The 27,183-nt window shown below is 42.5% G+C and overlaps 1 protein-coding gene and 1 non-coding gene across 7 annotated transcripts; both read right to left on the reverse strand.

Moving 5' to 3' along the window:
* Positions 1-2,846: 2,846 nt before the first annotated feature.
* On the reverse strand, positions 2,847-26,662 carry Rnf14 (ring finger protein 14). 6 transcript variants are annotated; one of them, XM_032886215.1, is made up of 10 exons: positions 26,518-26,662; positions 23,355-23,524; positions 22,738-22,899; positions 21,596-21,747; positions 15,555-15,663; positions 14,564-15,112; positions 13,288-13,516; positions 9,844-10,016; positions 7,969-8,099; positions 2,849-4,142 (listed from the first exon to the last, which is right to left on the reverse strand). In XM_032886215.1, exons 6-10 carry the CDS (start codon positions 15,038-15,040, stop codon positions 4,085-4,087), a joined length of 1,068 nt encoding a protein of 355 aa, XP_032742106.1. In that variant the 5' UTR covers positions 15,041-15,112; positions 15,555-15,663; positions 21,596-21,747; positions 22,738-22,899; positions 23,355-23,524; positions 26,518-26,662; the 3' UTR covers positions 2,849-4,084. The 6 variants fall into 6 exon arrangements, with proteins under 6 accessions (XP_032742102.1, XP_032742105.1, XP_032742104.1 ...); XM_032886211.1 differs by lacking the exon at positions 15,555-15,663 and having other exon boundaries at positions 2,847-4,142; XM_032886214.1 differs by lacking the exons at positions 15,555-15,663; positions 26,518-26,662 and adding an exon at positions 26,042-26,479 and having other exon boundaries at positions 2,847-4,142.
* LOC116885089 lies at positions 25,262-25,364 on the reverse strand. The gene has a single exon (XR_004385960.1). It is a non-coding gene; the product is annotated as a U6 spliceosomal RNA (small nuclear RNA).
* Positions 26,663-27,183: the final 521 nt, after the last annotated feature.

Below are 27,183 nucleotides of genomic sequence, written 5' to 3' on the forward strand. Positions count from 1 at the left end.
AGGAGGAAGTTAGAAGGAAGGAGAACAACCCTACTGATCATGCTACAGATATAGCCAGATCGAGGCTTTTCTGTTGCTATAGTTGATTAATCTGCTCTAATCTCCTTGGTGTGTGTGTGTGGTGTACATTCCTTGCTATCCACCCCAATGCTCTGGATTCTTGACAGACAGACAGACACACACACACACACAGAGCCTTATATTTAATAAACCTTAATCATTAATCAGCTCAATGGCTGGGCCACTCCCAAATTTCCATGCTAACACCTCCCCTCCAATACTCCTGAGTTATTACTAAGACCTATATTCTATCTTTGCTACCCTAGACTCAATTTTGGGGTGGGGGTGGGTGGGCTGGGGCCACTCTTCCCTGACCTTACATGATTGGTTCACTGTTTCTTCTGCTGCTTTCAAACCTGGATCTTCTTATCATCCCTGACATGGAGAACCTCCTTTTTCTCTCATGCATTTCTTGCTCGGGGATCCAAAAGTCTCTCCCCTGTCTCCCTGCCCAGCCATTGGCCACTGACAACTTTATCTACCAATCAAAGCCAACTTGGAGCAGGGACCCTCAGCGTGCATCTTACATTCAGATGTGCAAATTCTCATGTAATTTTGGGAACCCAATTAACATAGTACAAACAATAAACCAAGTCCAACCACTTTCCGTGCCATGCACATCCTGGTCCAGTTGAGACAATTGACTTGTGCTTTCACATCAGCTGGGGACTGCTATAGGCTGACCCCATGTATTCTGATTTATTTGTTCAACGTTTAAATGCTTTTTCTTCCTTCAGGTAACTGAGCAGGGAAATGACTGTAACAGGTAAGCAACCTAAAACTGAAAACAAAGCCAGCGAAATGTCCTGAACGGTAACTAATTTATCAAACTTCTAATAAACCTAGTTTCATCAGCTTGCCGAGCTTGTAGCCTTCAGCCTCTGCTCAATCCAGATGTATCAATATATAATGAATATTGATCTATACAATAAAAATGGATGGGACAACTATGACCACCAAGGGGTATCTAAGGAAACAGGGGACTAAACATAATGTGATATGTAGAGACATGAGATCCTGAAACAAAACAAACAAGGAAAGAACTAAGAAAATGGTGTAAGGCATGGCCAATAACTGTGTCTGCCATTGATGGTGCCACGTATCAACACTGGGGAAACATGGGGTATTAAAGAGTACTGCTTTTGCAGTATGAGGTGAATTCCTGCCCTGTTTCTGAGACAGTAGCCCAGATTGGCCTAGAACTTCACTGTGTAACCCAGGTTGGCCTTAAACTCCTGATCTCCTGGTCTTGCTTGCCCAGCACTGAGATTACAAGCATGGGCATCACAGTTTGCTTCTTCGCAGTTTTTCTATGAATCTAAAATTAGGTTCCTTTTTAAAACTAGATTAAACAACATGCATTTCAGTTGACAAAGGCAGGCCAAAGTCACAAAAGTGACAGCCCGCATTTCAAGAAAAAAGCTATTTGGAAAGTTACCTTCTTTTATCAGCTCTAGACCCACAAGCATTTTACAGTGAAAAAAAAAAAAAATCAGGAGTCAGAGTCTCTTTAACCTCGTAACAAAAGGTCTTCCAAAGCTCACTCAGTTTCTGGCGAGTCTTAGCCCTTATGTTAAACAGGCCATGAGCCTGAGGTAGGGATAAAGCACTTTATTCCATTAGGCATTTCCATGACACAGCAGTCTTCCAGAAACTCATTTATTTCACAGGGCAATCCAGGGAAATACCCAGTCTCTCACTTAATAAAGATAAATTTACTGAGGCTGGAGTGGTGGCTCAGCAGATAAGAACACTTGTTGCTCTTCCAGAGGACCTGGGTTCAATTCCTAGTACCACCCAGGCAGCTCACGATCACCTGTAACTACTACTTCTAGGGGCTCTGAAAGCGTCTTCTGTCCTCCACGGGCACCAGCCACACATACGGTGTACAGAGACATACATGCAGGCAGAACAGCACACACATAAAAAAACAAAACAAAACAAAACCCCCCAAATTCTACTAAAATTATACCACCTCAAAATTAGCTGCCTCAAAAAATAATAATTTAAAAGCCCAATTGTCGGAGCTGGAGAGACGGCTCAGCGGTTAAGAGCACTGACTGCTCTTCTAGAAGTGCTAATTTCAATTCCCAGCAACCACATGGTGGCTCACAACCATCTGTAATGGGATCCAATGCCCTCTTCTGGTGTGTCTGAAGACAGAGACAGTGCACTCATATAAATAAAATAAATAAATCTTTAAAAACAACAACAACAACAACAACAAAAAACCAACCCAATTGTCCATGTTAAAATTGAGGGCGAGGATTTTGTACCTAAGGAAGAAACAAAGACTAACCACTGTTGGCTCTCTAACAGCCACACATAACCAAGGGCTGTTTCTTTCATGAGAGTACTGTAAAGGCTTTGCTCTCACTTCTCAGATTTCACCAACAAACTGCTCAATAGCTAAAACGATTGCTATCGTTTACCAAATAGCTTATGGACCAGGGCATGTCAGTGGCTCCAATGAACCCCAAAATAAATCCCTGCTAACATCTCTCGCAGATACTCAATAGTCATTTGATTTCCTTTTCTTACCTTCCACTTATTTTTTAACTCTAGTGGTAATATAAAACGTGCTGGATGAAAGCCCACAAAAGGATCATATTCAAACAAAATGTGTGCCCCGAGGAGGGAAGGAAGCGCTGTTCTCAGTCCTTTCCTTCTCCCTTTAAGAATGGCTGTGTGTGTGTGTCACTTAGTTGCAGGCTCAGACTCGGCATGCTTGAGGTCAATCTCTAGAAGAAAACCCAACAACACAACACCCCAACTAACAGAACAAACAGAAACACAGTTAGTTTTAATTCAGTCAGTGCTTTGGTGACAGAAGTAACAGACACCATGCCTACTCCAATTACGGGATGATTTTAAATTACTTTATTGTTAAGATTAAGCATCCTCATTGACAATTCAGCAACAGTTTGAGCTGACAGTTAAGCAATCCTTAATTTTCAATGTCACAGTAGAAAACACAAGTTCACAAGCTACAGGTGAGTTACTGTCCTTTCCAAAACATCCACCAAGTGACTACCAAGCCACTTAGGGAATCATGAGGAAGACAGTTTTTCAAAAAGCCAATAAAAGCCAGGGTTAGGAATCCAGCTATCAAGCTACTATTATCACTCCAAACACTGCTGTCTACGAGGGGAGGGGAGGAAGCCCAATTCCCGAGTGTTCAGAAGGTGGGGTAGAACCATGATGCTGTTCACAGGTTCAGAGAGCATTCATGAGGAATATATTGGGCTCTTTTCTATTCTAGCAGAGGAAATAAAGACACACACTGCTGTAATCAACATTAAAACTGTACTTGCCAACAGAAGGTGGGAGGCAAAGGGAGAAAGCTGAGAACAAAAGGGAGCACAGACTGCTCTGACTCTGAATCTAGAGGAATTCTGAGCCAGAATCCTAAATTCTACATTTGGCTCTAAGCCAGGGGATTCAATACACTAGTCATAAATATCAAGTGACCCACAGGGATTATAATACTAAAAATACTTTTTAATTTATTATAGATTTCTATTCTGGCAAGCAGTACAACAGAACAACACTGGACATTGGTCAGTTACAGAGCAGAGGCTCTCTCCAAAGCACGAATGGAAATGAGCAGTGTACAGAGAATGGATCAGGCTCCCAGGACAGTGTGGCTGGGGCTGTGACTGTCCCCAGCTGCAGGGGCTTCTTGGACATGGTCTAAAAGCTTAACTCTTGACCCTCTCCCTAACCTAAAGCTTGGGGGAGCAAATAAATATTTACTTTTTAACTATTCACAGTTTGGGCATATTATAATATTTAATCTATAGTTTTAATTTCTGATCCTTTGGCATATAATTTTATCAGATTATGTTACATGGAAAATGTACGTGCCTTAATCAGTAGAACCAAAGGAAAATATAAACCCTGTTCTTCCTTCTACACTGAAGAGTGAATAGATGGTACCCTAAATATCCTGCAAGGGCTCTTTGTGTACTTGACAGAAGATCAGGGCAAACCATTCCATTTCTACACTGCGAGCAGGAATGAACTAGTCCTCAATCTCATCTTCCCAAATGTCTCCATTGACATCCACGGCATGGAACAACCTGCAAGCATAAAATACAGCACACACTCAGGCGGTGGACAAAACAGCATAACCCAACTCTCTCTCCGTCTCCCAAAAGCAGTCTACTCTTCTGGTAACATCTCTGCATATTCTTCTTTAACCATTTCATTAAGGAGGGCTAAAATCTAGGTCCTTCCAAAGAAGCTGAGAGATGTTTGTGTAAGGAGACAGTATCAGCTCGGGACCCTCAAAACCAGGTTCTCAACCAAAGGAGATTCACTTGCCCTAGAGAGACAATGGGCAAGAAATAAGAGGAAAGACAGGAGATCCTTGGTGGCTAGCTTACGGAGTGTAAAGTTTTATGAAGGCCAGGGGAATGGAGAGAAAGGCAAGGCCCTTCTCAAAAAATCAGCAACAGTTGGGGATTTAGCTCAGTGGTGGAGCGCTTGCCTAGTAAGTGCAAGGCCCTGGGTTCGGTCCTCAGCTCCGGAAAAAAAAAAAAAAAATCAGCAACAAAGCTGGGGGCAGTACATGCCTTTAATCCCAGCACTTGGGAACCAGAGGCATATGAACCTCTGAGTTCAAGTCCAGCCTGGTCTACAGAGTTTCAGGACAGCCAAGATTACACAGAGAAACCTTGTTTATCTAAAGATAAGTAGATAAATAAGAAAAGTACTGGTCAGTGTATGCCTGCTGCATGCCTGGAGACTGCCTCTTAGTTGTACCCCATTCCTCTTTTTAGTTTATTTGAAAAATAGGGGGAATGAACATCACCAAACTGATAATATATGTAGTTGTGAAATAAGCAATGGGGAATCATGTAGACTGGAAGAAACTGAACTCTTTCAGGAAATACCCAGCCATGTGCTAATCTTCCCATTCTCTCTCACAGCCCTGCGTCCTCATGGGTAGTGCTGTGTATAGGCCCTTAGTCTTCTTTCCCTTATACTCTCTAAAGGTGCTGCATTTCCAACACTACCTTGTAGCAGTTCACTGCAGGCCTAACTTTCCCCCATTTCTCTTACACTTTTACAATGATGAGTGTTAAGTTCTACAGAAACCAATGGAGCAAAACACCAATGCTGACTTGGAGAACTTCTGAACAGTAACCCACACTGTGTCAAAAAATCACCTCAGATTCTTTTCTAATAACTCAAGGGAAGCATAGCTCTGCATGAAGGAAATGACAGCACACTATCTATCACACAGAGTCAGTCTGAGCACGGTTTTCCTGAAGCGACCACGTTCAGTATAACATGAAATACCCTTCATAAAATGGTTATTAGAACTAATCAAACTTCCATCCAGATGTGGCTTCAGTGTCAGCAAAGAGAAGACAGCTAATGATGTCATGGAGACAAAACTCTAGAAATGTCACCTAACACTACAAGCTGGCTTGGAGTTTTTAAAGAGTCAGTTTTTCCTTGACAAGTAAGTAGTCCAAACATTATATTAAGAAAAACAGGGACTGGAGAGATGGCCCAGTGGTTAAGAGCACTGACTGTTCTTCCAGAGGTCCTGAGTTCAGTTCCCAGCACCCACATGGTGGCTCACAACCATCTGTAGTGGGAACTGATGCCCCCTTCATGTGTATCTGAAGACAGTGACAGTGTACTCCTATACATAAAGTAAATAAATGATTTAAAAAAACAAAAAACAAAAAACAAAAAACAAAAGAAAAACAACCAGACGGAAGCTGACTAGATCCTGGCTCCTTAACTGACGGTAGTAGACATTCTGAATGCTAAGAGGAAGGTGTGTTGTTTTTAAGATTAGTATGTGCTGTGCAGTTGGAGGTGCACATGTAGAGGTCAGAGGATATATATATATATATTTTTTTTTTTGGTTCTTTTTTTCGGAGCTGGGGACCGAACCCAGGGCCTTGCCCTTCCTAGGCAAGCGCTCTACCACTGAGCTAAATCCCCAACCCCGTCAGAGGATATTTAAACTATCTTCATATTGGTTCTAGGGCTCTAACTCAGGTCATCAGATCATGAGCAGCAAGTGCCTTTACCTGCTGAGCCATCTTGCTGTCCCGATGAATGGAAGTCTTAAATATGTTTTGATATATATCAATACAAGATAGTATATCACACTTAGTTGTTTATTTTGAGAAAAGGTCTCTCTATGATGCACTGGCTGTCCTGGAACTCACTATGTAGACCAGGCCAGCTTCAAACTCAGAGATCCTCCTCCTGTTTCTGCCTCCTGAAAGTTACAATTAAATGTGGGCACCACCATGCCCGGCCACCATTCACTTTTAAAGTACTATCATTGCATAGAAACATTCTGGTTTGGGGGAGCTGGGTGAGGGGAGGGGATTAAACTCAAAGCTCCTACACATGCTAAGCATTGAACTACACCCTCACTCAGTCTTACAGGCATTTTCTAAATTTAGGATATATAATGAAGTAACAGAGTGGAAGCATTGCCATAATTCACCCTCAAGCAGTTTAGCAATGCCTCTCTGAGACAGTAGAGAGAGTAAGTCAGTGTACTGTTCACTGTTTACTCACACCAGTCACAGCTATAGTCTCTCAACCTTTCTACATGCTAGAAAACTTTTACCATAAAAGGAGGACTAAGCTCAGTGTGGAGTAAAGGCAGGCAGATCTCTGAGTTCGAGGCTAGCCTGGTCTACGGAATAAGTTTCAGGACACATGAGGCTACACTGAGAAACCTTGTCTTGAAAAACAAGCAAACAAAAAACAAACAAACAAAAAAAGGAGTACTGAGACTTCCAAGCCAGGGTGAGCCCCAGGGCCCATCAGACAGAGGTGCCTGCCCTGAGTTAGATTCCCAGGGGAAGGTGGCAGAAGCAGGTAACAGGTACTGAAAGCTGTCCTGACCTCACACGTGCACCAACACCAACACGCCGACACCCGAACCCTCCCACACAAATAATTTAAATCAGTTTTAAAATTCTAGACCAGCCTATATCACATATGCTTTGTCATTAAAACTGACGGGTATGTGTAGGGGTGGAGAGATGGTACAACTGTTAAGAGCACAGCTACTCTTCCAGAAGTCCTGGGTTTGATTCCTAGCACTACGTAAATAGTGGCTTCACAACTATCTTTAACTACAGTACCAAGGGACACAACATGCTTTTCCATACTCTGTGAACACCAGGCATACATGTAATATAAGACGTAAATGCAAGCAAAACACCCATAAACATATCCCCTCCACCCTCCAGGCAAGGTTCCTCTTTACAGCCTGGCTGTCTTGGAACTCACTCTATAGACCTTGTTAGCCTTGAACTCAGCAATCTGCCTGCTTTGGCCTTTCCAAGTACTGGGATTAAAGGAGTGTCCACTACTGCCCAGCTAAGTATAATTTTTTTTTAAGGTGAGGATAAAAAGTAAAAAATAAATTTTTACCCATTTTCAAGAAGACTTAAAAATCACATGTGGGAAAAAAGTTCTCCAAGTCTAGTTACTTTAGAAAAAAAACTGGTATTAGAAAATTAACCAGCCCGCACACTGGCATCAAAACATTCCAGGAGGGGTTGGGGATTTAGCTCAGGGGTAGAGCGCTTGCCTAGGAAGCGCAAGGCCCTGGGTTCGGTCCCCAGCCCCGAAAAAAAGAAAAAAGAAAAAAAAAAAAAAACATTCCAGATGGGCTAGGAAGATGGTTCAGTGGTCAAGAATGCTGTTCATTCATGAGGACAGGAGTTCGGATCCCAGTTCTCATGTGACAAAATAGGCATCCTGCAAACAATCTGCACTTCTAGCTTCAACTCTGACAGAAACCCTCTTGGTCTCTGCCTACCCAGGGTACACCTGTGCACATACATGTCCTCATGCAGGCACACCTGAGTTTTTTTTACCTGCTAAGTCTTAAGGAACCCTATGTGTACAAACCTGTTAAAGCATGGAGAATCAGGATCAGTGAAATGTTTGTAAGGGTTTGCTCTTGAGAGAGAGCCCATGCAAATCCAGCAGAAATACTGCATACAGCCAGTACAGGTCATCTTGTTGCAGCCGTCTAATTTCTGGTGGGAAGGAGAGACAAGAACAGTATCATGGTGGTAAAAGCAGAATACATGTGCCGGAAAACACACAGTGCACTTCCCCTGGTCTTTCGTCCTTTCTCAAGGAGGACTGCTGCACAGGCAACAGTGACAGCCACTTACGCTTACAACTTTGCATTGCAGGTAAAATACAGAAATATCGAGCAGGTCTTCCTATAACTACATACTTAGCAAAATCTCTCTTGTAAATAGACACAAGTGATGCATAGGAGAGGAACACATAAGCAGATTAATTAAAACGTTACTTTATTTTCAGCACCAGAGATAGACACACGCCAGGCAAGCATTCTACCATAAGCTATATCCCTTTCCTTTTCTACTTTTCACTTTTAAGACTGGGTCTAAGTTGTTCACTGGCAATCCTCTTGCTTCAGCTTCCCAAATGGCTGGGACTACAGAATATGCCAACCAGGCTGGGCCTGAGTTCTAAATTTCTACACCAATCAAAACTGGTGGCATAAGCAGAGGCATATTTTATACTACCACGGGGCTCAAGCACGTCAGAAGTGACAAACATGACGCCGCTCTCCTTAATGACGCTCTAAGGAATTACCATCAGTTTCAGTAAAAACAATGTACACGATGAGAAAAATAAAACCAAATGGAAGGCCATGTTTTGATTTTAAAATCTCATGAATCTATGTTGGCCTTGAACTTGCTACACAGCTACAGGTGACTTTAAACCTCTGATTTTCCTGCCTCCACCTCCCAAATCAAGGACTCTTGGTGTCCATTCTACAAAGAGTGAAGGGGACTATTTGACTTTTGTCATGTACGTCTAGTTTGTTGTACTGGAGACCAAACACAGGGCTTCCTGACCTCTAGGCCAGCACTCTACCAACTGCGGTGTGTCCCCAGCCCCAGATCAGACTGTTTTACAAATACCAATTGGGGCTGGAGAGATGGCTCCTTGAATAAGAGCACTCCCTGCTCTTCCAGGGGACCCAGGTTTAATTCTCACCACCCACATGGGGGCTCACAACCATTTGTAACTCCAGTTCCAGAAAATCCAAAGTTGCCTTCTGGCCTCTGCAGGAACCAGGCATGCACATGGTACTCAGACAAACATGGGCAAACAATCATACGCAGAGAAAAAAAAATAAGCGATCTTTAAAACCACAGACATTAAGAGTTGACTGTATCTCTGTATGCTCTTACTAATGAGTTTGTCCCTTTCAAACCTCAACCTGGGAATTTACTCCCCATTGAGAGGTATTAAGACATGGAACTTGACCCGAATGTTGTATCTGGAAGCAGGGCCCTTGGAGATGAGGGTGACATAAGGCCATCAGGGTGGAGCTCCATCGCTGGAGACTGGTGGCTTTATGAGAGAGAGTTACCAGTGGAGACACACTTCCTACCACCCGATCCTCTGCATGGTCTCAGGGCAGAACCAGAACAATCAAAATAAGCTTTGTAACTAACCTAGCCTGTGTTGTTGCTATAACAACAGAAAGCAAAGTGGAGCATCATCTATTCAATTCTGAGGTGGGCACAATGTGAGATAAATTGTCTTTGTATAAAAGCAGTTTGAATAGAGAAGCCTGTGCACACTTAAGCTCAGTTACAGTATTTACTACTGAAATTCGATTTTTAGTCAGGAGGCTGAGTAGGTCCCCAGATGCTTTCTCCATAATCATTACAGTTTACCAGTGGGCTTTGGAGGGTGCTGTGCTCCCGAGTCTGTCCCTCCCCCAGAGGTTACCTGTATGGGCGTTCCGCAGCAGGGGCAGCTCTTGGAGTTCTTCTCCAGCCAGTCTTTACTCTCCATCTCCTCCAGGGCCTTCTGAATCACCCTCTTGCCATACCTCTGTTCCAAGAACCTTTTAGTAGCTTCATCTGCTTGTAGGTATTCATTCCGTAAGTCTATTAATTTCTCTAGAAAAACATTAAAAATGGCCACAATGGACATGGTGGTACATAGCTTTGACCCCAGCCACGTAGGAGGCAGAGGCTGGCAGATCTCATTGAGTAAACTTTAAAGGCTAGCCTGGTTTGCATAGAGTTCCAGGTCAGTCAGAACTACATGGTGATGCCCTGACCTGAAAACAAAACAAAAACTCCACAAAAAAACCAAAAAAACAAAAAAACACCCATAAAATTTAGATCAGTGGAAGAAAAGGAGGAGACAAAAAGGGGCACTGGAACGATTATGATAAAAACATATACATGTATAAAGCTTTCATAATGAAATATCAGGTAGTGATAGTACATTCAAAGTGGGCTTTAACCCCAGTCCCTGGGAGGCGGAGGCAGGCAGATCTCTGAGTTTGAGGCCAGCGCCTGGTCTACAGAGGAAGTTTCACAACATCCAGGGCTACACAGAGAAACTCTATCTTGAAAAAAAAAAAGAAAAGAAAAATTCATAATAAAACCCATTATTGTATATAACTAACATGCCAGTAAAAACCATAAATATATTTATGAAATATATTTATATTTGAAATAATATATTATAAATATATTCATATTTATATACGAAATATATAAATATATTTGTGAAAATGTAAACAATCTTCTATAGTTTAGATCTGTGTATTAGATAAAGTTTTCTTTTAAAGATTTAATTATTTATTATATATAAATACACTGTAGCTGGGATTGAACTCAGGACCTCTGGAAGAACAGTTAGTGCTCTTAACCACTGAGCCATCTCTCCAGCCCTAGATAAAGTTCTCAACGTGCTGAAAAAACCAAGACACACACAAAGGCTTATGTTGGAGTAGCTACCTTCAATCCAAATCCTAAGACCCAAAAAAATACAACCAGGTAAAAGTTACTTATGCACCATGACAGAGGAGGGAAGGAATCCATTCACTAGAAGAGTCATACTTGCTAATTGGCAAGTTTTCCTTTGACTTTGTTTCTCGATGTCAGTATATTTATGTAACTGACAACATTCAATTAAAAATTAGTTTTTTGGTTGGGGATTTAGCTCAGCGGTAAAGCGCTTGCCTAGCAAACGCAAGGCCCTGGGTTCGGTCCCCAGCTCCGAAAAAAAAAAAATAAATAAATAAAAAAATTGGTTTTTCAATAAAAAAAAAAAACAAAAAACAATCCACCCATGGAGCCAAGTGGCAGAGTGTTTGCCAAGACCCTGAATTCAATCCTTAATGCCATACCAAAATCTCTTAAGTTGTAGACACAGATTCTATAATATATAAACATCAGTCATCATAAAATTCCAAATTCTGACATACAAAAATGGTGACTAAGTGTTGCTTTGTTGTAGGTGCTGAAAAGTTCTTCCTGGAGTGGTAGGATAGCTCAGTGGGTGAAGAATTGGCTGCCACGCCTGATGACCTGACTTCAATGGTCAGGCCCACACAGTGGAAGAACCAACTCACCAAGTAGTCTTCTGACTGCCACATTCTCACCAGGATATGAGTGTGCTTCCCACAACGAGAATAGACAGACAGGCAGAAAGGCAGACTGATGGACAGACAGACAAATGTAAATTTTAAAGCAGTACTTCCTTGAGGCTGGAGAGAAGGCTCAGCTATTAAGAACACTTGCTGCTCCTCCAGAGTACCTGGGTTCCGTTTCCAGCACAAATGTCACCATGAAGCTCACAATGCCTGGTACTCCAGCTCCAGGGGAATGTAATGCCCTCTTCTGGCCTCCACAGGCACTGCACTCACATGTATACACCCATATTTTTTTAAAAAATGTTCTTTTCACCTTTCCCCCCAATACTCAACTGGCTTATACTGCTTCTCGACAACTTAAATGGACTAGTCAACCATTTGCAAAGGTTCTAGCTATAGGTAAAAGCTTTTGTTCACAATTGCACTCCATCAACTTCTCAATACAACTGATGACCTCTCATTAAAGTCCCAGTTACTTAATTTTTATTTTGAGGATATGTGTGTAGTGTGTGTATGGGAGAATACAGATATGTGTATCTGTGCACATGAATGTGGAGGCCAAGGGAGGACATCCACTATCTTTCTCTACCACTCTCTGCCTCATTCCTCTAGACACTAAACCAGAGCATGCTGGTTTAGTGGTGAGCTGACTGGTCAGTGAGCTCCCAGGATCCACCAGTCTTTGTCAGACAAAAATGGGGTTTCTGGTAGATGTGGCCACACCCAGACTTTTACATGGATGCTGGGGATTCAAACTCAGGATCTCATGTTTGTTTACACAGCACGCACTCCTACCCACTGCACCCATGCTGTCTAGCCCTAGCCCTGCTCCTGTTATTTATTAATCTACTTTCCTCAGTACAGCTCTGCTCCTCCCAAACAATGAGTTCACTGTCTCTCACTCTGCCAAGGACAAAGACCAGTCCTCCTGTCAGGAATCAATACTTTTGCAAAGAAATTAATAACAACTACAGATTTGTATTAGACTTGAGATATTCTGAAATTGCTCCAAGTTTTTAACCCTGACTTTCAATTTCCCTATCTACCTGTCACAGGCATTTTTATTAGTTCTCTTCCGTTTTACAACACCTTGACTATTATTGTCATCTTCACTAACTGAGGAAAGGCAGGGCACCAAGGACCAGGACCAAGGGCCTGATTCCCTAGAGTACCTGTACCCGAAATGGCAGGCATGTGTCACTCCTGTGCTCACTCCAACACAGGTGCTCAGGGAGCAAGCACTGGGGGCTGATGAAACACACGTGCCAAAGAATCAAGAGAGGGAGCTTGGATGCCTGCATCTGCTATCAGGACCCGAATTACTTCATGTTCACGGGCAGAGTCCACATGCTAGTCTTTTTCCTAGAAAGCCTTCCCAACTAACTGGTTCTGCCTGCTTCTAGCTAATTAAATCCCCTCCCCTCAGAACCCTTCCTAACCAACTCTTGCTTTCTTTCTCCTCCTTAGCACTTACCACTACTTACTGTGTTGTCTATCAGCCCCACTAGATCGGAAGCTCCACAAAAGGATTTTGTCTCTTCTGCTCATTCCTTTCCTCCAGAGCCAAGATAGTAACTGACAAAGTAACCTCTGAATGAGAATTTCATCCAGCACTAGCAAGATGTGTCAATGTGCCACATCTGTCAGGGCAACTCTGCTTCTACCAGCTCTGACTCGGACAGGATGCAAATTCTACAGGCTGAGGACTCTATAGGAATGGAAGTCACAGGCCTTCACAAGGGAAGGCTAGTGGACGAGGGTTGGGTTCAGTTACAACATACCTGCCGTTACCTTACATGGAGAAACCCCGTGATAGGTCAGTCTGCATAAGGTGCAGAAGGCAAAATTGCAGCTGGAGCAGATAGCCATGGTGCCACCAGGCTCTTGCATCACAGGGAGCTGGCAGCATGGACGGGGACAATACACCACATCTGCCATTAGATCCAAAGTAGACTGGAGGAGGAGGCGGTCATAGCGAGCAAATAAGTCTGCTTCTACCAGCTCTTTGACCTGAGAGGGAATATAAAGCACCACAAATCTGAAGCTTTCCCAACTAGTTCTGATCCTGTGAAGACTGAGGCTGCTGATGTAAAACAGACAGGTACAAAAGTCACACCTCTATTCTCACTTCAGTCAAAGCAGGTTTGGCAACAGTTCACACCTTTTTGGGAGGGAGGGAGGCACGGTTGAGATGGGCTTTCCTATGTAGTCCAGACTAGCTTTGAATTTTCAGCAATCCACCTGCCTCCACCTCCTATGCCTTTCTCTGACTGAGGCTGTGGCTGTGTGGATCTACACATTGGTCAAAACTAAGGCTGGGTATGGTGGTGCACTCTTTTAGTTCCAGCACCCAGGGTGGAGCTCTGAGTTCGAGGCAAGCCTGGTTCTCAGACAGTCGGGGCAGGGGCTACAGAGAAACCCCCGAGAGAGAGAGAGAGAGAGAGAGAGAGAGAGAGAGAGAGAGAGAGAGAGAGAGAGGAAATCTGTGTGGATTAAAAGACAACTCAGGTCATCAGGCTTGGTGGCAAGTGCCTTTACCTACTGAGCCATCTTGATTTTTTGAGATGAATCTCATGCAGCTCAAATTAGCCTTGAATTTACTAAGCAGACAAGGATGATATTGACTCTGGAGTACTGGGATTACAGGTGGTTGGGGATGTCCGTTCCCATCTTATAGCATTCTTAAGAGACACAATGAAACACTTGTGGACTGCATCTAAGGGCTTAGTCTATCCTGAGTACTAATCAAGGAAGTTTGTGAGGGTCGGGGTGTGACTTAGTGGGAAAGGGCTTGCCTAGCATATGTGAGGCCTACAGTTGATCTTCAACACTGCAAAATAACACATTAATTAAGTAAAATTCCTGTAGCAAGTGTAGTGGCAGCCACCTTAATGTCAGCATTTGGGAAGTGAAAGCAGGAGGATCATGCATTCGAGTCCAGTCTGGGCTACATAGAAAGATCCTATCTCAGAAGGAAACAAAAAAGAAAACTTTCTGAGATGTTTCCCTTTGTGAAAAAGGACCTGGAGGGCACATGACATCGACAGAGGATAGTACCTGACCAGGAGTAGCCACCGAAGAACACTGTGGTTCTGGACAGTTGAGGCATTTAACTTGACCATCTTTGATCTGGATTTCAAAGTAATCCTTCAGACAGGCTTTGCAATATACATGTCTGCACTCCAAGAAGTACATACAATCACTCCCCAGCTTCTCACAGAAACAGATACTGCACAAGAACAGTTTACTATTGAAGCACTTCATCTGCCGATCTTGATTGAAGTCCAAGATTTCCTGGATCAGACTTGACAATGATTCTACATCCTGTACAGCTCTCTCATCCACACTGTCTTCTTGGTCTACATCTGGCGCAGCAGCAGCAGCAGCAGCAGCAGCTCCTCCCAAAGCAAGCTCTGTGTTGGAAGAGGCCTGAGCTGTTGTCCTTCTCTGAACCTTTTTCTGAGACCCCATCTTGAGCTCAAAAGGAGAGACAATATTCAGGTAGGTAAGGGTCTCCTCCTTAAGAAACTGCATCCAGGCAAACAGCACCACACGGCCTCGGTGTTCTTCCCACAGGTTGTCCAGGTGCTTGCAGAGAGCAGAGAGCTGGGAGAAAGCACACGAGGATGCTGAATTTGAAGAGATGAGACACCAGCTCCTGATCTTTTGAAGCTTACTTAGCATAACTTCCTGACACTTCTTTTTCTTACTAACAAAATAGTACCAACATTCTCACCAAATTGTTCAACCATTCAGCAACAGGAGCCAGAGTAAAACAAATTAGAAATTAGAATATGAAGACAACAGACTACCATGGGACACAGAACCAGGCTGTTGTTTAAGCTACTGACTCAGTTTTAGTGTCACTCTGTACCTCATGTGTTAGGAAGGAATTGAGTCCTAAAGGGACGGCTTCTCTTCAGGAGCCCTACCCTTCCTGTTAGGTGATCTGGAATGGTGATTAGAAAAAGAACACTGTATGGAAGCTATCCAAGCCCTGCAAGTGTCTCACTGCACTTGTATCTGGGTAGTAAAATTGGGTAATTACCTGTGTTCTCTTCTCCCATACCCTTCTGTTCCTCTTTTGGATTAACTGCACTTCCTATAACAAATCTATCCAACAGAAATTTGTGAGGCTCATATGAATAGTAAATGGGCTGAAACAAAAAATAATAAATAAATGAACAACAACAACAAAATATCATTCAAAACCAGGAACACGGGTAGAGTGCTTGTTTACTTAGTCCACAAGAAACAACAAAGCAGAAACATCCAAGACAGGACAGCATCTTCAACACATGGTGCTGGAAAAATTGAATATTCATGCTCAAAAGAGCCAAACTAAGGGCACCCCCAACACATATACCAGTTACAAAAATCAACTCAAAACTGGTGAAAGGTTTTGTCAAACTGAGCAGGCTCTGCAGAGCACAGGGAACAATGGAGCACAAGGATGAACTACCAGATGGGTAGTCACGCTGTGTACAACACCCGACAAGGTAACACTCAGCACGTGTGACAAATTTCAAAAGCGCAAGTGCCCAAAATAATCTGCTTCTTTTTTCTTTTTCGCTATAGTGGGAATGGGACTCAGGGCAGATGCACTACCATGAGCTAAAGTTCTGAGGCTTCTCTTTACTTGGTACAGTCTGGCCAAATTGCTCAGGTTTGCCTTCAAAATATATACTTATTTTGTATGTAGTTATGTGTGGGCACAAACATGCACATGCCATGGCCTGTATGTTAAGATCAGAGGATAACTTGCAGGAGTAAGTTCTCTCCTTCAATCACATGGGTTTCAGGGATCAAACTCAGGTCATCGGGCTTAGGACAAATGTCCCTGCCTGCAGAGCCATTTTACAGGTCCAGCTCTTGAACTTTTGATGTTCCTGCCTCAGCCTCCTGAAGAAGATCAAAGGCTACTGCTACCAGACCTGGTTTAAACAATAACATCTAGGTAAGCATTAAGTAACATTAAGTAATACCTGGGCATTACTCAATGACAGAGAACATACATAGCATACAAGGCCCTAGGTTTAATCCCCAGCCATTTCTAATACACACAAGGCAATCAATACCTAACAATTCTTAGTGAAGACATGAGCTTGCCAGAAAAGCTCAGTGTCACTGACTGCAATGATGTGATACCCAGGCACAGTGAAGCACTGCCTCCTCACTCTAGCACAAATGGCTAGCATCAAAAACATAAGTGCTGGGGTTGGGGATTTAGCTCAGTGGTAGAGCGCTTGCCTAGCAAGAGCAAGGCCCTGGGTTCGGTCCCCAGCTCCGAAAAAAAAAAAAAGGAAAACAAAACAAAACAAAATGTAAGTGCTGGCAAAGACATCGGAAAGGGAGCTCCTGGCACATGGTAAGAATGTGGATCAGTGCAGCTCTGTGGGAAACAGTACAAGGGTTTCTCAAAGGCTCAAAACCAGAACTGCAATATAATCTAGCAATCCTACTACCAGGTACACATCGTCAGAATGAGAGTGTATAGCATACATACTCCTGTGATGCAGAGCTAGTCAGTATTGCCAAGGAAGGAAACGACCCAAACACATCAACAGCTGGACACAGAATAATGAAGTACTGCCCACCTACAAAAAAGAAAAGCCTCTTCTTATTTGCAACATGGATGAAACTGGGAATCGCTGTGTTGAGTGAAATGAGCCAGGCTCAGAAACACAAGTACTGAGTGGTTTGTTTGTATGTAAAATATAGAAATCAACCTCAGCTAGATGTGGCAGGGTATACCTTTAAGTTTGCCTGCTTAATTAAGAGAGGCAGAAGAATCAGGAGTCTGAAGTCATCTTCCTTTTTAGCTTATTTGCTTTGTTTTTTGAGACACAGTCTCTCTTGGCTGTCCTGGAACTCATTCTGTAGACCAGGCTGGCCTCAAACTCAGAGATCTGCCTGCCTCTACCTCCTGAGTGCTGGGGTAACACCTGGCTTTTTTTTTTTTTTTTTTTTTTTTTTTTTTTAAAGGGAAGGGGATGGAGAGATGGCTCAGCAGTTAAGAGCATTGGCTACTCTTCCAGAGGACCCAAGTTCAGTTCCCAGAACCAACAGGGTGGCTCATAACCATCTGTAACTCCAGTCCCAAAAGGCCTCATGCCCTTTTCTAGCCTCCGTGGGCACTGCATTCATGTGGTGCACAAAGACATACAGGGGCAAAAACACTTATAAGCATAAAAATAACAAACTTTTAATAAAAAAATAAAAGTAGACACAAGAGTTCATTTTACAGAATCTGAGAGCAGAGGTGGGGCAGGGAAGTGAAGGATGGAGGAACACTGCCTGGTGCTCACTAACCACAGTTACATGGACACGAAGTCCCCTGTGCACAGGGTAGGGAGAGGTTGATGATACTGAGATAGCACAGGCCTGACGTCCTAACTCCTGAGATGTAGAAGAGGGTAACTGTGAGTTTAAGGCCAGTCTCAGCTACACAGAGATAACAAACTACATGAATCCCTGACTAAAGGCAACAAAAGCCACATTATTCTTATATATATATAAATATTATATAAATATCTATTTTTCAAAAAACTAGGAGGGAAAATAAACGTATTTATCATAATTATAAAACAATATTGGTTGTTTAGTCTCAAATATTACATAACCTATATATCAAAATATATAACTCCATAAGCACACACAGCTTATATTATTAAGTTGAAATAAATGAATATCCTAGAGCACACCTACAAGCCCAGCACTTGGGAGCAAAGCAAGGAGCATCAGGAGTTCAAGGGCATCCATAACTACACAGTGGGTTGAAGACCAGCCAGAACTATGTGAGACTTTGTCTCAAAAATTCTTTTAAAATTGTTAAATCGAAAATATTTTCAAGGTTTCAAAATTAATGTTAACTTTCAAAGAGCTAGGTCAGCTGGAATAAACGTTTTTCCTTTCAGTCAGGGAACTGGATTCCGGCCCGTGGTTGACAAGGAGCATTCTAGCAGGGCAAAATCCCCAGCTGACACAAGTTTGCAACACTCTCTCTACCTAGAACTCTGCAACAGAGGGAAGCAGAGGGCCAGGCCCAGAGCATTAATTACAGGCCAGCAACATGTTCGGCTGCCACAAACCAGGCTCTCACTTCCATCAAAGTTAAACTATTTTAACTTTCCATCTAAAACTGGTCCATCTCATTAGAAAGTCAAGTGTAAGAGGATTTCCCAATAGAAATGCAAAATATTTGTAACTGGAGCTCAGAAGTTATAAGCAGCTTTTCTTTTTTCAGGTAAACACCTAAAAACAAGCCTTCCAGATGGCAAGCAAACTTTGTAAATTAAATCCCAATGAAAAAAATACCATTTTCTGTTCCTTGCTCTGTCTGGTGCTTCTGATAATTCTGCACGAGCACTTAATATTTACTGACAATTAAAGCTTTTCCATATTTGCTTGAAGCTTTTAATATGAACACTGCTTTTGAAAAACCTGCTAAAATATGTGCAATGTAAGACATTTATTTTAGTTTTTATTTGTTTTAATTTGCCTCTCCTTCTCTCTCTCTCTCTATATATATATGTAAAATATAAATATAAATATATATATATATATATATTTTCCCCCCCACCCTGGTATCTAATGAGGTCAAGAGAGCATCAGATTCCCTGAAGTTGGCGTTATGGATGGTTGTGAACTCCCATGTGGGTGCTGGGAATTGAACCAGGGTCCTCTGCAAGAACAACAAATGTTCTTGACCACTGAGCCATCATCTCTCTAGCCCCAAAGTATAGTAACTATTTTTAAGACTTACTTATGGGGTTGGGGATTTAGCTCAGTGGTAAAGCGCTTGCCTAGCAAGCACAAGGCCCTGGGTTCCGTCCCCAGCTCCCGGAGGGAGGGGGGACTTACTTATGTATGTATGTAAGTACACTGTCACTGTCTTCAGACATACCAGAAGAGGGCATCAGTCCCATTACAGATGGTTGTGAGCCACCATGTGGTTGCTGGGAATTGAGCTCAGGACCTTGGGAATAGCAGTCAGTGCTCTTAACCACTGAGCCATCTCTCTAACCCATGTAATAACTATTTAAAAAGGAAGTTCTGTGAAGTCTGATAGGTGGCCATTCTTTTCCCTCCTTTCTTCTCCAGTCCCACTTTAGAAGAGACATACATATAAATGTGAAGTAGAGAATAGAGAGGAAGAGAGATGTCTACTGGTAGAGTAGAGAAAAATACTAGATAACTAGACCCACTTCCTGATTCTATCTATCCACCCCTGCCAGTGAATGACAGGGCCAGTGTCAATTTCACAGGTAAAATTCACAATGCCATGGAGTCAGGGTATAGTGACAAAAATTGAATAAGAAACACAACTGTAAAGGCACACGCCTTTAATCACAGCACTCAAAAGGCAGAGGCAGGCAGATATCTGTGAGTTCAAGGTCAGCCTGGTTTACAGAGTGAAATTTCAGGAGTCAGGACTGTTACACAGAGAAACCTTGTCAGACTTGAATATCAAAAGCAAAATCAAAAAGAAAAAGAAAAAAAACCCACAATCAATTAAAACATCAATTCTCTGCATAAGATATTATTTGATAAAGAATTCTAGTATAATTTTACCTAAAGACAAAACAAGATCCTTTCCCTATACCCTAGTACCCCCAAAGCTAGCAGTAAGTAGATATTAAAATCTGAAAGTCATATATCCAATTAATGTATCCTTTTTATGTGAATTTGTTTGAAGCACATGAAAGTGTGCAGCGTATCAGTAACTACGGATCTCTAAACATCTCAACAACTTGCTAAATGCCAGTGATCACGAATGATAGCCTCAACAGATAATGAGCTACCATCTATCTACTGCTTCTGCATGTTCTTACACTCACTTTTTCTATCTACAAGCGTTATCCCCTTTAAAGTTTAACTTCCTTTTCAAGCTGTATTCTTAATTCTTGCAAAGGTACCTTTATAGAAAAGATTAGGTAGGAGAACAAAAACTATAAGATAAAATCAAATTGTTGTGCACACATAATCCCAGCTCTCAAAAAGCTGAGGGAGGAGATTCATGAGATTTAGCCCAGCCTGGGTTATGTAGCAAAACTCTATGTTCAAAAATAAACAAACATCAAAACTGTATGATTAAAGGGAAAAACTAATGATTTATTCCCCTGAGATCAACAGTGGACAGCTTTTGACTTAATATCAGCTTATCGATCTTCATAACTTCAGGAAAAGTAGCTACTGATCTATCACATCACAGAACCTGTACTAGCATCAACTCATATTTATGTCTTCATCAAACACTGAAGTTTAAGAGAGGCGCTTGGAGGCTCCAGACATAAATGATACAGAGTCAGAAATGCATATTATCCTAGTTTGATCAATACATGCTGCTCACAACCGAAATATCACACTTGGCCCCATAAATATGTACAATTAGTACCCACTAATAGGAGTTAATATTATCAGGAAAGGATAAACAGCACAGAGAGAAAGAAGGCTTTCAATGTTAGATATCAAGGCTGAGAAAGCAGCCACAAGGACTGCACACATTTCTACTAGTGTGCATTCACAGCTAAGTGACAATTCTCCATATTAATACACAAATTTTTATGGAGAAGCATTTATTACATTTATTCAGGAATTTGCTTATTATAGCAATTTAGCTCAACTTTCTGTTGTAATTACAATTAAATCTTTTATTTAAGGAATGAATAAAAAACTAAGAAAAATAATATCATTATCCAAGGAAATAAGGAAGACCTTGTCTCAAGGAAAAGAGACAAGAGACTTGATTAAAAATCATTGCTGTTGCAATTCATAAGGATTAATTAAGTTTTGTTTACTGCCATTTCTTTCTTTCTTTCTTTCTCCAGTACTGAGGCTAAAACCCAGGCGCATGTGAGGTAAGAATTCTACCTCTGCGCCAAATCTCCAGCCCTGCCAGTCCTCTAAAGTCATCAAGCATTTTCAATTCATTAGCATTAAGATTCATGAACACTAGGGGGAAAATTTACAAAATCAAAGCCATTTGTTCTTTATGCACTAAATTAAAGATCACCAAGGTAGTCTTCAATTAAAGATGGTTTTGAAAGTTTCTAAAAATGGATAGGAGAAATTAAGTTTTGGGTCTACCTGAGTTGGTGACAGCCATTTGCCACTAAGTGTGAATGAAGGTGGGGAGGAGGATGGATAATCTGGTGGCAGTTCAAAGTTCAGCACAAGTGGTGGCAGAAAGCAAATGGTGTATTCAAAGCCACTATTCTGGAGACACTCATTTGAATTGCCTGAACCAAAAACAAAAATCAGAAAGGATCAGTTGATCAACACTGGAGTGTCCAACACTACTGAGCAGTGCTCAGCCCTGATGCTTAGTAAAGGGGACAAAAACCCTCCCCGAAGCACCATCCATCCCTTAATGTTAATTTCCTAGTCTCTGCCTTCAGAAACAAACAACACCTTTTAAGTCCTTGAAAAATTTACTTAGGTGCCGTGTAATGTATAAAGTCATACAACTCATTCTTGTAAACACTTCCTAGTACAGTTCCTAACAATAATGACCAAGTCATGAACAATGCTTTGTTTCATTGTTGGTTTATAGTAGACAAAGACACAATCTAGAGAAAAAGACATTGATTTCTATGAAGTAACTGTGACTTACTAAGACCAGCACATGCCAACTAGTCATGAATCTGTTGGGGACGTTTGTGCTAACGAAATAGTATCAGGTGTGAGGACATAACACGGCACACACTCTCACAGCCACTGCTTCATCTAAGTGAGCTCAGCTTCTAGAGAAACTGTGAGAAAATGTGCATCAAGGTCTCTGCAAATGACCCAAACAGTTTTGATTTTCCCCAAGAAAGGTGGCAGAGTAAGAGCATGTCCCACACCTGTCCCACACCTGTAGCTCTGATTCTAGAAATCAAGCAGAAAGCAACCGTGTGGCACTCTAGGGAGCTCCATGACTCTTCACAGCTATATATTACTGTCTGTTTTCTTTGATTACCTCCAATAATCAACGACTGTGCTGATCAACTACTAATTAGAAGATTAGCTGTATAAAATATGCATGATATCTCAATTTGGTGGCCAAAAAGGAAGGATCAAATTGAAAACTTTTATACCCCACCTCCCAATTTTCCTTTAAAATAGAAAATATACTAAATCTGTATCACTAAGACAGTAACCCCTTAGAACTGTAGACACAAAGAACGAGTATAAGAAATTGAGAATAATCTTTATTTAGAAAAGGCTATGTGAAGATATTAACTAACCGCTCACGAATATCTTGAAATTCTGTGGCAGATCCAAATAGATCCTGGTTTCCCCTCCTTGGACAGACTCTGCTTTTCTAAACTCATCTCCATCATAAATACTTGCCAGGGCCAGTAGTTCATCCTCCTGGGCTTCCAGGTCTTCTGCCGACATTGAATTCTCTGGTGATTGACGACAGTCATTCAAATCAGTTAACAATAGCAATGCATAGTGGGAAAGCTTCATGGTATATAAAACCCCCTCACGAACAACTGCAAAGGGCTCATCCATACTCTTTCCTACTAAATCCCCAGGCACTGGGGCTAACACCAGGCTGCTGTGCTTCTAATGACTAATCCAGGAAAACAACTCTGCCTTGCTTCCTCACAACTACTTTCTGAAACTGAATGGGAGCCGGTCTGAAACAAAATGAGAGGATATTTTGCATTCTAAAAGATAATGCTACAAAATCTGAACAGCCGTTAAAATGACTCCATTTTCTTTCTTCTCATTTTTTTTAACTAAAGCTCCTGTATCTGAAACAATCCCGTTTTCAAAAACACGCTGTTTTTCCTCAGCAGTTCTTAAGCCCTGCTTAAGCACAGTCAGTCGTGTTCCATCGTAGGTCACTTAGTACCTGTTAGTAACAACGAGGAGAAAAGGATATCAACGCTGCAAGCGTTATTTCACTGTGGCTTGGAATTTGTGCAAATCCCATTTATTTTCTAGCCAGTGAGGCTAGACTGAAGCTGGATAAGGAACCAAGATGTGGGATTTACATCCAACATACTACAGAAATTCTGCCATCTGCAAAGAGAAACAAACAAACAGGGAAGATTTGTGAGGACCCTCTCCAGACCCAAATTCCCCATCTGTACTGTCATGACTTGAGTCAAACACACACACCAACCCTACCTAATCTACAGGTAGTTTTACTCTCCCAGCACAGGCTGAGTCACATGGTTAAAGGACAAAAGCATGTTCCCCAGTAATAACACCTTATCAAACTGCCCTCAGCCCTGTAACTGAGGTGGTTATATAAGATGACAGGACACCACAACGAGCAAGTATCTTAAATTTGTTTTTTGCTTTCTCCCTCCCTCTTCTACTTCTGTTCCTTCATTTCCCATCCCCTCTTACCTTTATTCTCACCTGCTCATAAATTAGCCTCAAAAGTGACAGTTAGCGCTGAACGTAGGATGACATTTTAAAACAGAACAAAGGCATACATACATACACATAAGCTTGAAAGAGTTACTCAGGGTTTACAGCCAGACCTCCATGACTGAGGGAATATAGCTCAGTGGGAGAGTGACCTCTAAATTGAAGTTTAGTTTTACAGAAGTGTGATCCATAGGTGGGTTACGGAATGTGAGGAACATCCTGAATTATGTGCAAAAATGTTACATAAAACTTTAATTTTTAAACCATATTCTCAGAAATGATTCCCAAATAAGTCATACGATAATTAATTTATGCTTATAGAGCACCAAATGTGTATGGTACTGAGTCCGATCACATTACCTTACTGAATCTTCAACAGTTTGACCAGAAAGTAGCACATGGTGAGGATAAGATTAAGCCTTTTGTTTCATTGTAAACAAAGGATTTTCAGATACGAGAGATATATTTATTGACTTCATGGTTTTAGGTTAGCATTCTCCTTCTTGTCTGCACATCAGAATCTCCTGAGGAAACTGCTTTGGTAATTCCAGTATCCAGGTGGAGTGGCGGTAGCAGCACATGCCTTTAATCCCAGCACTCAGAGGAGACAGAGGCAGGTGGATCTCTGAGTTCTAGGCTAGCCTGGTCTACAGAGCAAGTTCCAGGACAGCTAAGACTACACAGAGAAATCCTGTCTTGAAAAATAAAAACAAAAAAACAAAACAAAACAAAACAAAATTCTAATATTCAAGCCATATTCAAGATCAATCAAGTCAGGCTTCTCTTTCCCATCCCTTCTGGCTTTTATTCTCTTTTGCTCATAAATTAACCTTGCAGGTGACATAATTAACTCTCAAAGTAGGATAACATTTTAAAACAAATGGGTTTAGCATCCCACCCCCCACAACTTTTTAGAAATCAGACTACAAGAAGGTTTCATTGCAGCATTTTCATACATAATTTGCTTTTGTTCAGATTCCTTCCCACTGAGCCTTGAATTCTTAGGCAGGCAGTGATGGCATATATATATATAAAACCTTTAATCCCAGTACCCAGGTGGTAGAGGCAGGCAGATCTCTGAGTTCCAGCTTGGTCTACAGAGCAAGTTCTAGGACAGCCAGAAAACCTTTCTTGAAAAAAACAAAAACAAAACCCAAACAAAACAAGCAAAAAAACTCAAAAGAAAACAAAATTCCTCCCCCTTTCTCTCCATTCCCTTTTGTACCCATCCCCCTTTAGCAGCCCCTCCCCTTTCTGCAATCACGTCACATGTGTTCTATTATCCCCCTCCCTTCCTGAAAATCTCTATTTCCTCCCTCGGTCTCCTTTCTAATTGCATAACCTATCCCCACAATCACACACACACACACACACACACACACAAATACAGAACGATTCAGGAATTTGCATGTCATTCTGGCACAAGGCCTTGCTAATCTCTGTATCATCTCAATTTCAGTATATGTGCTGCCAGAGAGAGCATACTTCTAGATTTTCAAGAATTACTGATCCAGTCTGATAATCCTTACTCCAAAAAAACCCACCTCTTTGACAGTCTCTTATGACTTATCCTACCTGGCCCCACCTCAACCAAAAGGCTGGGTCCAGGTGGCCCTTAATTCAGGTTGCTAGCTTTCACTTTCTCAGTCCATCCACTTGGCCTTTGAGGGCACCTAAAGACCCACCTCCACACGGTTGTTCCCCAACAGATACTGTCTTCTTTTAAAACGAACCTTGCACTTCCTCTCCTACTAGCCTGCATTAGCCCTTTACGTAACAGGCCCAAGTCTTTTCCATCTGACTATTATTTTAGCATCTTGCCATGCCCTGGACATCGAGAAAATACCTGGAATAAAATGCAATGCACAGGAATGGAGGACCAGGGAGGGGCACAGGAATCAGTGACCACTTTGTCACATTCCACTCCTAGAAGGAAGTTGGGACGGTTGTCACAGTAACACTGGTAAGAACAGTAACAATTATTAAGTTCTTACCGGTGCCAGGCATTATGCTAAACCCTTTCGGTGCACTAACTGACGCTAGACTCCACAACCACGGGAAGCAAGTCTTATTACTACTTCTTTAAGCCAATGTAGACATATGACAGCCTAGGCTCTTTTCTGGACTTGTCTCTGGGCATAAAATGCGTCATTTTTTCACCTGTAAACCGGGAACAATAGTCAACCCTGGCAGCACCAAACAGACAAAATTTAATTATGCTACTGTTGCAAACCGGAAGCCACTCCAGCAGGACGTGAAGCCCCTCCTCCGCCAGGTTTCCCTAGCTTGGAAAAAATCCTATTCATCTTCCCGGCCACTCCCTGCAGGCTCCAGCGCTAGGGTCAGCCTGGGTCTCTCTCTCCGCAGTCTGCCAATCGCCATGCAGACGTATTTGTACGAATCCCAAGCAACACCCGACAGGATCAGGCAGGGCTATAGGCCCGGGGCTAGCAACGGCGCAGAGGCACTGTTCCCCGGGCGTGCGGCAGCCGCAGGGCCCATCCGCCCCGCCCTGTACCCTCAGGGCCCACGGAGCCGGCCTCCCCGCTCTGTCTCGGGCAGGGAGCCGAGTGTCCACAGAGCAGGCCCGGCCACTCGGCTCGGCCTCGCGCGCTCACAGCGCCTCCCCGCCCTACCTTCCGGCCGCTTAGCTGAGCCAGGCCCGAAAGTTCCGCAGTATGCCCTTGACTGGGGCCCTCGCAACACGCTAGCCAGCCAGGCCTGCAGTCACCGGGCACCACCTGAGAACCGCCTCTTCCGTCTCCAGAGCTGTCAGCTGAGAGGGGCGGATGCCGGGGTAGGGTGGGCTCTGCGCAGCCGCCGTGAGCGCATCTGGCTCCTGCGCGCCCTCTACAGGTTGTGGCCTTCGCTGCAGGAGCCGCCGCCTATCGTATGCGCAAACAAGCTTCAAACCCTCAAATTTGTAGAAACGCAGGTTTTTACCAATCCCTAAACGTGAACCTGAAGTAACGGTCTACCTGAGGGCAGAGACACCCTTAACAATCAATCTCAGACTTGGGATTCACATCTTGAGGTGAATGGTGCATCCATCTTCCCATGTTTCCCTTAATGACTCATGTTTTTTAAAAAATATTTATTTATGTTTATATTGTTTGTCTTCAGACAAACCAGAAGAGGGCATCAAATCCTATTACAGATATTTGTAAGCCATCTTGTGGTTTCTGGGAATTGAATCAGACCTCTGGAAGAGGAGTCGTGGGCTTAACCGCTGAGCCATCTCTCCACCCCCACTCCCCTTTAACTCATTAACTCACTGCGTTTATTAACTGCTGCATTTACTG

This window comes from Rattus rattus, chromosome 15 (assembly GCF_011064425.1).
Source record: "Rattus rattus isolate New Zealand chromosome 15, Rrattus_CSIRO_v1, whole genome shotgun sequence".
NCBI classification, from domain to species: Eukaryota; Metazoa; Chordata; class Mammalia; order Rodentia; family Muridae; genus Rattus; species Rattus rattus.

Bases quoted from the DNA above. Each gene is read 5' to 3' on its own strand.
- Rnf14 (XM_032886211.1), bottom strand. From the start codon at position 22,891: ATGTCGGCAGAAGACCTGGAAGCCCAGGAGGATGAACTACTGGCCCTG. The intron at 21,748-22,737 runs GTTAGTTAATAT...TTTTTGGTTCAG, and splicing joins TTTCAAGATATTCGTGAGCG to GCAATTCAAATGAGTGTCTC. The intron at 10,017-13,287 runs GTATGTTGTAAC...ATGTTTTTCTAG, and splicing joins TCCATGTAAGGTAACGGCAG to AGAAATTAATAGACTTACGG.